Source organism: Trichomycterus rosablanca, chromosome 10 (genome assembly GCF_030014385.1).
Source record: "Trichomycterus rosablanca isolate fTriRos1 chromosome 10, fTriRos1.hap1, whole genome shotgun sequence".
In the NCBI taxonomy this organism is placed as follows: domain Eukaryota; kingdom Metazoa; phylum Chordata; class Actinopteri; order Siluriformes; family Trichomycteridae; genus Trichomycterus; species Trichomycterus rosablanca.
Window position 1 is genome coordinate 39724240 of NC_085997.1, and position 11531 is coordinate 39735770.

At 41.6% G+C, this 11531-nt stretch overlaps 2 protein-coding genes across 3 annotated transcripts in view; both read right to left on the reverse strand.

Annotated features, from left to right (window-relative positions):
- wu:fj29h11 (uncharacterized) overlaps window positions 1–909 on the reverse strand; it is a 50652-nt gene extending 49743 nt beyond the window's left edge. For both annotated transcript variants that reach the window (XM_063003333.1, XM_063003334.1), the window contains exon 1: window positions 707–909. The gene's annotated coding sequence lies outside the window, so the exon portion shown is untranslated. The remainder of the gene's footprint in view (window positions 1–706) is intronic.
- Window positions 910–2779: 1870 nt separating this feature from the next.
- On the reverse strand, window positions 2780–11235 carry LOC134322132 (sulfotransferase 2B1-like). Its single transcript, XM_063004002.1, has 4 exons — window positions 11057–11235; window positions 8656–8867; window positions 4400–4526; window positions 2780–2784 (listed from the first exon to the last, which is right to left on the reverse strand). The coding sequence occupies exons 1-4, from the start codon at window positions 11193–11195 to the stop codon at window positions 2780–2782; spliced, it is 483 nt and encodes a 160-aa protein (XP_062860072.1). The 5' UTR covers window positions 11196–11235.
- Between the last annotated feature and the right edge of the window lie 296 nt (window positions 11236–11531).

The window sequence follows — 11531 nt, forward strand, 5'->3', positions numbered from 1 at the left end:
CTGTCCTGCCTGCAGTCCAGATTTGTCGCCTGTTGAAAATGTATGGCGCATCGCATCACAAAGCAGAATCAGACAACAGCGAACTCTGACCATTGAGCAGCAAGAATGGAGATATTTATTATTTATTTATAAGGATTTTTTGGTTCCGTTCATGACAGGACAGGTAGTTACTGCTTACACAAGATTCATCAGTTCAAGTTTAATATCGAACACAGTCATTAACAGTGTTAGTGTCTCCAATTCACCTCACTTACACGTCTTTGTACTGTGGGAGGAAACCGGAGCACCCGGAGGAAACCCACACGGACACGGGGAAACAAGCAAACTCCACACAGAAAGGACCCGGACCGCACCACCTGGGGATTGAACCCAGGACCTTCTTGCTGTGAGGTGACAGTGCTACCCACCGAGCCACCCAGAAGAATAATAAAGAATTCCACTTGCAATAATGCAACAATTGGTTTCCTCAGTTCCAAAAGCATTAAAAAGCCGCATTAACCAGCAAGTTAAACAGCCTATGTTATTCTAAATGTGTTTACGTGTACAACATACAATTAGGCTGTTCAGTGATGAAATGATCTTAAAAAAGAATGACCAAATCACATGTTCTTGTCCTTATTGCATTATTGCAATGTCCCAACTTTTTAAGGAAGTAGGGTTTGTATTTTAGATACCAAATAGAACCAGAAAATATATTGTGTTGTACCTTGATGCGGCTGCATTGTGATCAGAAGATGAAGATGCCATCAGTCGAGGTTCCAATTCCTCCCAATCACTTCTTGTGTACAAAATGACTTTTCACTGTGCAGTGTGGAACCTGTAACTCAGCTTTGTGCTTTCACTTTGGGATAGTCTTAGTTAAAGTGTGTCCTGCTCTGTAACATTGTGATGAGTGTTTCCCACCATGCATTCCAGCTTTAAGACAGAATAGATGAGGTGTTTAAATCCTAACAGAACGTTAGAAAAGCATGTTGGTTGTTTTCATATGAATGAGCACTAACTGCTCCTGTGCAGCTCAAGCGAGTCAGAGCACGAAATCAAACAATCAAATGATAATAAATGATAAAATACAACTATACACGTGTGTTTACATTGTCCTGTGCAGCACCGTGTTTATCCTCATCTGTAGAACCCACACGCTTCTCATCACTAAGCCTCTTCACTGCCTCTGCTGTACTGGAGGCGCAGTGCGCATGCGTGACGCTGATCTGTACAACCAGGCTTTTACATTCATACTGAATGAAAAGTACTTTTAAAAGTACACACTAACAGTTTAGAACAATGTTTAGTTTGTTAGTTTAAGCTTATAAAACAATATTACTGCAAAAGGTGATTAAAATGAGACTGTGATTTATGTAAGGTATAGCTTTATAGCTTTAGCTTAGACTTTAGACTGCTCTTGTGCAGCTCAGACGTGTCAGCAGTCTAGGGTTGCCAGCCGTCCCATAAAATACCGAATCGTTCCTTATTTAGAAACTAAACGTGGTGTTCCGTGTTGAACTGATACTGGACGCGCTTTGTTCCGTGTTTTTATCAGTGGTAGAGAAATGCAGCAGATTAGACTGAGGCGGGGCGATATGTTTGAAACAGAAGGAAACTGCTGCTACCGTGGGAATTACAAAGTGCTCGGTTATTATTTTAAGTAGTATTAACTTTTAGTTTTAGTAACGCTGTGTGTTTATTACTCTGCTGTTTGAGTAGCGCAGAGAGCATCGCGCATATTTTTCCGCCCTAGGTTCGAATCCGGCTTAGGGCGAAACTAAAGTAACACAGACAGGGCCGGTGTTGTGCCGAATTCCCACTCCCCGGCAGAATCCGACTCGCCTGCAGAAATCATACTCCCACCATGATCTCAGCAATGCAGAGTCTGAATCACATCTCATTTATTTTTCTAGCATGTCTTGGAATGTATTTTGTGTCCTGAAAAGCATTTTGCCCTACGTTCAACGTTGAATTTAGAGACATATAAAAACAGATAAAAGACTTCTTCTGACGATGTACAAGCTGCTGACATTTCCACCCATATTAATCTAATATTATTATATTAATTATTATATATAATTAAAATATTAATTACTACAGTTGTTGTTAGTACCATGTTTAATTATAGCCAGCTCTTTTTTATGAAGTACAGTGTACCCTCATTTCTAGATTTGTCTTAGCTATAAAAGCAGCGAAAGTGTGTTTGCCCGTTGGACGCAAATGGGAGTCGGATTCTGCCGGTTAGCGGGGTAAGCTCTCACTGCCCCCCTAAGCCCTAAAAAAAATGTTACATGATGTTCTTTATGTTGTTTTTCCTAAATTCTGGTTCTGATTTATTATTATAAAGAATGAGAATAATAAATGTTAAACAGCCTAAATAAAACATTTTGATAATGTTCCAATGACGGTGTAAGACCCGTTATTTTTTATAGGCCCTAAACACCTACCCCCGCTACCACTCAGGTAAACACCCGCCATACCACCCCCCACCCTATGCCTTCCGCCAACCCGTCAGCCCATGTTCCTAAGTTGGCAACCCTAGTCAGCACACAAAATAAAACAAATAAAACATTTATTTATTAAATGATGATAAATCACATTAAAACTACACACTTCTATTCACATTGTCCGTATCTGTATAGTTCTCCACTGCCTCTGCTGTATTGCAGGCGCATGCGTGACACTAATCAGTCGACCCAGGCCTTTATATTCATGCTAGCATACTGAAAAGTACATAAAAATACTCACCAAAAGTTTAATAAACTGTTTATTTTGTTAGATTAAACTTTTAAAACGTTCACACTGCAAGAAAAGTGACCAAAATCACTGTTTTCATCGCACACTATATTGCCAAAAGTATTCAGTCACCCATCCAAATGACTAAGTTCAGGTGTTCCAATCACTTCCATGGCCACAGGTGTATAAAACCGAGCACCTCGGCATGCAGACTGCTTCTACACACATTAGTGAAAGAACGGGTCGCTCTCAGGAGCTCAGTGAATTCCAGCGTGGTACCGTGATGCCACCTGTGCAACAAGTTCAGTGGTGAAATTTCCTCACTACTAAATATTCCACAGTCGACTGTCAGTGCTATTATAACAAAGTGGAAGCGATTGGGAACGACAGCAGCTCAGCCACCAAGTGTTACCACGTAAAATGACAGGGCGGGGCAGCGGATGCTGAGGAACATAGTGCACAGAGGTCACCAACTTTCTGTAGAGTCCATCACTACAGACCTCCAAACTTCATGTGGCCTTCAGATGAGCTCAGGAACAGTGTGTAGAGCTTTATGGAACGGGTTTCCATGTCCGAGCTGCTGAATCCAAGCCTTACATCACCGGATGCAGTGGTGTAAAGCACGCCACCACTGGACTCTAGAGCAGTGGAGACGTGTTCTCTGCAGTGACGAATCACGCTTCTCCGTCTGGAGATCTGATGGACGAGTCTGGGTTTGGCGATTGCCAGGAGAACGGTACCTGTCTGACTGTATTGTGCCAAGTGTAAAGTGTGGTGGAGGGGGGATTATGGTGTGGGGGTGCTTTTCAGGAGTTGGGCTCGGCCCCTTAGTTCCAGTGAAAGGAACTCTTAATGCTTCAGCACACCAAGAGATTCTGGACAATTTCATGCTCCCAACTTTGTGGGAACAGTTTGGGGATGGCCCCTTCCTGTTCCAACATGACTGCACACCAGTGCACAAAGCACAAGGTCAATAAAGACATGGACGAGCCAGTTTGGTGTGGAAGAACTTGACTGGCCTGCATGGAGTCCTGACCTCAACCTGATAGAACACCTTTGGGATGAATTAGAGACTGTGAGCCAGGCCTTCTCGTCCAACATCAGTGTCTGACCTCACAAATGCGCTTCTGGAAGAATGGTGAAAAATTCCCATAAACACACTCCTAAACCTTGTGGAAAGCCTTCCCAGAAGAGTTGAAGCTGTTATAGCTGCAAAGGGCAGCGACATCATATTAAACCCTATAGATTAAGAATGGGAGTCACTCAGGTTCATATGTGTGTGAAGGCAGACGAGCGAATACTTTTTGCACTATAGTGTATGAGGATAAAAAGTTTTACTTGCTGCCTGATATATCCCACCTACTAACAGGTGCTGTGATGAAGATATAATCAGTGTTATTTACTTCACCTGTCAGCGGTCACAATGTTATGCCTGATCGGTGTATAACCCAGCAGTTATCAGGCAGACCCATGCAGAAGTCTGTTATAATTACTCATTAATAGTTAAAGATCACACGTTGTGCACTGAGGTGATGACCTATGTAAGGTAGAGGACCACCGCTCTAACTTAGACTTTAAACTTCACCCTTTGAGCTCTGATAAGAAGGTTCAGGATGTGATAAAGATGTGTGTGTGGGGATGGGTGATGGGCGCAGGGGTACGGGTGATGTAAAAGATTTACTTTTTCCACTGAGAAACTTTTCCAGGAACTCGTCGGCGGTGCCTGGATTCACCAGATACGAAGCCATTCCGTAGTAGTGGAAGGAGGATGTAAAGACGTCCTTAGGGTTTCGCATCACATAAACGACCTGGAGAGTAATAATACAACACAGAGATTTAGTTTAACTTTCGTAAGTATCGTAAATAATGTATTATAATACATCGTGGAACATTCTAGTTAAGTACGATGTTCTGGTAGTTTCTAATACCCAACTGCATTTGCAATCTCCCTCATATGCTCATACAACATGCTCACGCTGGCCAGGAAGGGCTGCAGGCTAGCACGTGCTTTCTCCGACACATGTGAAGCTGTTGACTGCAAAACTATCATCGTGGTAAAAGTGGTAAAACACGCCAGCACACCAGATATCTGACATCTCACAGTTTGTGAGTTCAAATCTCAGGGCGTCTATACGGACAACGATCGGCTGGTCAGAGGGTAGGAATGCCAAAGGGATTTCTCATAACTGCTGCAGTTACAACCTCTGCTGGCTGATCGATGGTGCTGCACTACACAAAGATGGGGGATAATGGAGATCAGTGCGTGACTCTGAAGACAATTTGTTCTCTTGAAAACACACACACACACACACACACACACACACACACACACACACACATCTGGAATTCCAATGACCTGGGAGAGATGTGTGAAATGTTAATTCTAACAAAAAGTACAATTCATTGTACTTGTATTAGATTGAACAGTATCCTTGAGCATAAGTATCCCTGTCCACATTAGTTCATTTTTTGTACCCTTTCTAATTGGATACAGTCTTCAACTAAAAATATAGGGTTAAGAATCATGTATTGCTGTATACCAAGATAAAAGAACATTTGTATTGCATGCTTAAATCCCTTATGTTCTGTATGTTAGACTTGTGTAATCCAGGTATGGTTATTTAGATTTCACTTTATTGTGTTAGTGATATTAAAGAGTTAACTACTACTAATTTTTACAAACTTCTACCAAAGTTCAAAATTAAAGCGGATTAGAATGTTTTGTCAAAATTAGGTTTTAGCACCACCTACTGATTACCAGTGGTTAAATTGCATGGTGGGCGGAAACCTTTTGACATGTAACCTTAAAGGAAGTTTAGACTGATTGGCTGTTAACACCAAGTTAGGCCGAACGTGCCGACTCATTTTAATTCAGTAGTTCAGTGTTCGTGTTTCACAAGTTTGGGTTCAACGTAAATTGTTTGCGTCTGAACTTATTTGGCCACGTGTAGAAAATTCAACTCTCCATAGAATTGCAAGGAACGTGCTAACCAATGATCCGCGTCTGGACCTCTCTGGAGACGAAAAAAGGGAAGCGCTTCAGTCCGATTTGAACACCTTTGAACCAGGGAGAAGTTCTGCTGGCAGACAAAGCCATTTCTCCATCAATCAGGGCGTAAAACAGAGGAACTGACCGACGTTGAGGTTATTCGGCTCCAGATCCTTTCCTGCAGTTTGCCTTCAGCAGACAGGTTCACGTTTTTCAGGTGCTCACGGTGAAGGGTTGTTAAGATATGTTCAAAACCTGGAGTAGGTATTTTTGATTATGTAAGTCTTACAGTACAAAGGCATGAGGCCCCTATGGCCCTGGATGCTGGGTGGTACACAAAGAACGCAACCTTGATATGGTGTGTTTTTGCCTTGGTTGCGACCCTGACTCACTTGCAGAAGCATTCCTCTTACAGGATAAGAGGAACAGTTATTTAGAAACTGGGAAGCTGAAATGCACAAAACCTTAACTCACCCAACCTTGATGAAACTTGGCACAACGCTCAGAAAGGGGGAGAGACTGGCCACCTCACCCCCGTTCTTACGCGAAGGTTCTAGTTAACCACGCCTAAATCACTATATAAAGGGGAAAAGTCGCTGGTACTGACAGGAGCTCAGCCGTGGGACAGCGCACATCGCCCGGCATTTCTGGGTTAAGTTGATCTCCTGCCAGAGCTGAAGGGGCTCCCCAGGTGATGAGAGGTGGGTGATGATAGCTTCATCCAGGGTGTAGATACGCTTTGCAGGTAGTTTTAGGTTGGGAATTATTACTTATTGTATGTGTAACTATGGTGCATTATACAGTGGGGCCAAAAGGTATTTAGTCAGCCACTGATTGTGCAAGTTCTCCTACTTAGAAAGATGAGAGAGGTCTGTAATTTTCAACTATGAGAGACAAAATGAGAGAAAAAAATCCAGGAAATCACATTGTAGGATTTTTAAAGAATTTATTTGTAAATTATGGTGGAAAATAAGTATTTGGTCACCCACAAACAAGCAAGATTTCTGGCTCTCACAGACCTGTAACTTCTTCTTTAAGAAGCTCTTCTGTCCTCCACTCGTTACCTGTATTAATGGCACCTGTTTGACCTCGTTATCTGTATAAAAGACTCCTGTCCACAGCCTCGAACAGTCAGACTCCAAACTCAACCATGGGCAAGACCAAAGAGCTGTCGAAGGACACCAGGAAGAAAATTGTAGACCTGCACCAGGCTGGGAAGAGTGAATCTACACTAGGCAAGCAGGTTGGTGTAAATAAATCAACTGTGGGAGCAATTGTAAGAAAATGGAAGACATACAAGACCATTGATAATCTCCCTCGATCTGGGGCCCCACGCAAGATCTCATCCCGTGGGGTCAAAATGATCATGAGAACGGTGAGCAAAAATCCCAGAACTACACGGAGGGACCTGATGAATGACCTGCAGAGAGCTGGGACCAAAGTACCAAGGCTACCATCAGTAACACAATACGCCGAGAAGGACTCAAATCCTGCAGTGCCAGGCATGTCCCCCTGCTTAAGCCAGTACCTGTCCAGGCCCGTCTGAAGTTTGCCAGAGAGCATATGGATGATCCAGAAGAGGATTGGGAGAATATCATGTGGTCAGATGAAACCAAAATGGAACTTTTTGGTAAAAACTCAACTTGTCGTGTTTGGAGGAAGAAGAATGCTGAGTTGCATCCCAAGAACACCATACCTACTGTGAAGCATGGGGGTGGAAACATCATGCTTTGGGGCTGTTTTTTCTGCAAAGGGGACAGGACGACTAATCCGTGTTAAGGGAAGAATGAACGGAGCCATGTATCGTGAGATTTTAAGCCAAAACCTCCTTCCATCAGTGAGAGCATTGAAGATGGAACGTGGCTGGGTCTTCCAGCATGACGATGATCCCAAACACACCGCTCGGGCAACGAAGGAGTGGCTCCGTAAAAAGCATTTCAAGGTCCTGGAGTGGCCTAGCCAGTCTCCAGACCTCAACCCCATAGAAAATTTGTGGAGGGAGTTGAAAGTCCGTGTTGCCCAGCGACAGCTCCAAAACATCACTGCTCTAGAGGAGATCTGCATGGAGGAATGGGCCAAAATACCAGCTACAGTGTGTGCAAACCTGGTGAAGACTTACAGGAAACGTTTCACCTCTGTCATTGCAAACAAAGGTTATGTTACAAAGTATTGAGTTGAACTTTTGTTATTGACCAAATACTTATTTTCCACCATAATTTACAAATAAATTCTTTAAAAAATCCTACAATGTGATTTCCTGGATTTTTTTTTTCTCATTTTGTCTCTCATAGTTGAAGTGTACCTATGACGAAACTTACAGACCTCTCTCATCTTTCTAAGTAGGAGAACTTGCACAATCAGTGGCTGACTAAATACTTTTTGGCCCCACTGTAATAAAGCTATTATTATCACGAACCAAGCGTGCCTGCTGTCTGACTCCTGAAAGTGAAAGTGTAAATCATTCATACTGAAACAAGGGTTGATTTCACTACAATTTTGTATTCGTTTTCACTATTAATCGATTGCATACGCTTTAATCAGGCTCTAAATCTCTGGTTTCCACCTTCCATTCAATCATACGTTCATTTCACGTGATTTACAGATTTACAGATTTACACTTCTACATTATCACTTAGTAATGCCATTTACTTATCAACTGTCATTGTATGTGTTATGTTTTTATTAGTTTAATAAACATAACAATTCGAAACATAGCGCTGTGGTTATAATTACTTCGGTGAGAAAAATAATCGGCTTTATGTACTTACTCCAACAGAAAGGGACTGATATGTTATGAATTAGGTTTTTTCAGCAATTTAGCCTAACAAAACAACCAAATGTTGGTGGTGCTCCATTATAAAGGTTCTTAATTATATAATTAAATAATTAATTGATAATATCTCTCTTTTACGCTACATGAGGTTATCAAAGGGAATTTACGACCGTACCTTTGGTTTGACTTTTAGGAAGGACTCGTTCATCATGTTGTAATGGTAGTGGGTTGCGAAGGCGCGTGGTGACGACCTTTGCTCCGGGTTCAGTATCTTGGCCCGGTGCACCTCCAGCCATGGAACCCGATCCCAGTTCGGTATAGTCTGCACGGGGGTGAGGTCTCCCCCACTGAGGATGAGTGGAACGATCTCCTGCAACCATGTGGTGCCTACAGAGAAAAAGACACACAAACAAAAAACATCATGCACCGCCCACACACAACTGGACTGAAATAAACAGTCCAAACAAGTGTTTGTGAGTGATCTTCCCAGTAAAACCATGAATGTTTCCCTAGCTTCTGCTCCAGATACTGAATAATGGAACCCTTATTGCAGGACAGCAGTGTTCCCACCAACCTCAAGTTTTAGTAATTATTCACAGACATCTCAAGGATGATTGTTCATTTTTGGGCCCCAAATTCAACCCCAACTCCTTAAAAAACTATTTTTTACTATCTCCAAAGAGATGGACCGATCAGCGTTTTTGATGCCGATCCCGATCGCTGATCACCTTTCAGCGAGATCGGCCGATAGCCGATACCGATCGAGGGCAGGGCTATATGCCACGGCAGCGCAACATGCAAGTTTTAGCGCAAGCAAGACATGAAACCTGGTCTAATCTGGTTTATTACCATTTTTAACGAACACATGTGAAACAGCATAATATCTTTAACAAAATTAGCAGTAAATAAACAAAGTAAATCAAACAAATACAGCCAATACTGCAATGGTTATATTTAGAACATTAATCAATTTAAAACGAAAAAAGTATATTAAATAAATGCAGTAAAACTGCAGTCATTAAACGCATACCCTGGGTTATTTTAAATGAAAAACTGCAACCATTAAATGTATATCTTGAATTGTTTTAAAACAAACTCAAATTGTTTTTAAACAGTAAATTAAACAGTCAATACTGCAATAATTAAACGTAGCACTTAAATAAAACGAAAAAACAGTAAATCAAACAAATACAGTTAAAATACTGCAATCATTAAATTTACACTATTAATTATTTTAACACGAAAAACTGTAAATTAAACTGCAATGTTTGAAACGAAAAAACAGTGAATTAAAGAAATACAGTGAAAATACTGCAATAATTTTTTTTTCTTGTTGTAAAGCTGTTGTAAAATGTTGTCTACATAGCGTCACTGAAATCGTGCAGTTGTCATAGGTCTTGAATGAATTATAGATTAAATATTACAGCAGCCCTGTAGTAGACAACTGCCAGACTGACTGCTCCAGTCCTGGATGTGTTAAACTTTATAAAAAGTCCGTGTTGGTTTGCAGTTTAGTTAGTGAAGCTTCAGGTGTGACGCTCCGCATCGTTCATGTTCTTGTATTTCTCCGTTTAGTACCGTAACAGTGATTTAAAGCCTAAAAGTTCACCTCTTGTTAAAAACTCGACCGTCAATCACACTCAGTTCTGTTCCCCGACACGTTACGGTGAAGCCCGATACACTCGCACACACGTAAATACAAAACTTGCGGAAATTTAAAGACATAGCGCTCCCGTCAAAAACAATCCAGTTATATGGCATGTGTGATGTAGCCTACATTTATTTACGTCTGAGTTTTAATTGCCACGGACCTCATGCGGGCCGGTTGGGGATGTCTCGATGCACGATGCCCAGGTCTGCTTTAGCCGCTCGCGATCGGCTCTCGGGATCGGCTAAATTTTAGAAATATTGGCCGATCCCCGAACGCATATTTTGATTACAAATCAGCCGATACCGATACATAGCCGATCGACAAAAAACCCTAAGCTTTGCTGTCTTCTGGTATTAGTGGGTTTTGGATACTCATCACCCGCTGGTATGGTTTTAATTTGTGGGACTCAAAACAACTGACTGCACAGGTCCAAGACCTCCTGACCAACCTGCACCGGGCGGGTTCATACGGAGATCCGTATCATGCATGGAGAGTCTTAACAATAGTCTAAACAAGTGTTTGTGAGTGATCTTCGAGGTAGAACCATGAATGTTCTCCTAGCTGTTGCTCCAGATGCTAAATAATGGAACCCTCAGTGCTGGGCCGCAGTGTTCCCAACAACCTCAGGTTCTACGTTCTGCTGTCATGAAGCTTTCAGGAAGGAACGTCCCAGTCTGAACCTTCAGCGTGGATTGTTGATGCTACACACAGCAGAAATCTGGCAACCTTTAGGATTATTAATGAATGAGTGCTCCTCCCAAATACAGAATTAGTCAATAAATTATATGTCAAATGAAATAAATAAGAGATGTTTAAGAGCTGAAGGGAGCAGAATATACAGGAGGTAAAAGCAAATTTTTCAGAAATAAATCAATAATGAAACCACATGATAATAACTCTGATGTGAATAAGTTCATTTTCCTACCAGATTTGGGGTAGGTGACAATGAGGACGTCATCTGGTCGGAAAGTAAAATCCTCGTAGTACTTCAGACTGTCGGGAGGATGCAGATGTTTAGGAAGGAAAACTCCTTTATATTCAACATATAACTCAGATTCTGTCATTGTTTCTTCTCAGAGGAGCTTCAGTGAGAGTCTGAATGAACCTTCTCAACACACATGAACTTTAAACTGATCACCACAGCAGCAGGAGGAGAACTTCTGATCATGCGCACTGTACTAAAAAGTTAAAGTTAAATCTTATTACAGCACAGAATAATGAATTTACGCTGCTGAATGTAGATTTTAACACAGCAAATGTTCTCGTATTTTCAAAAAACCCCACAAAAATTCATTAAGGGACAAAAAAATCCTAAATGTACAATCATTAATTACAAAACCAGAGCGGTTTCAGATTTTTAATCCCAAAACTAATAATAAAGTTCGACCTTTACAGTGCAT

Bases quoted from the DNA above. Each gene is read 5' to 3' on its own strand.
- LOC134322132 (XM_063004002.1), bottom strand. From the start codon at position 11,195: ATGACAGAATCTGAGTTATATGTTGAATATAAAGGAGTTTTCCTTCCT. The intron at 8,868-11,056 runs GTAGGAAAATGA...TTTTCTCTGTAG, and splicing joins TGTCACCTACCCCAAATCTG to GCACCACATGGTTGCAGGAG. The intron at 4,527-8,655 runs GTACGGTCGTAA...ATTACTCTCCAG, and splicing joins TCCTAAAAGTCAAACCAAAG to GTCGTTTATGTGATGCGAAA.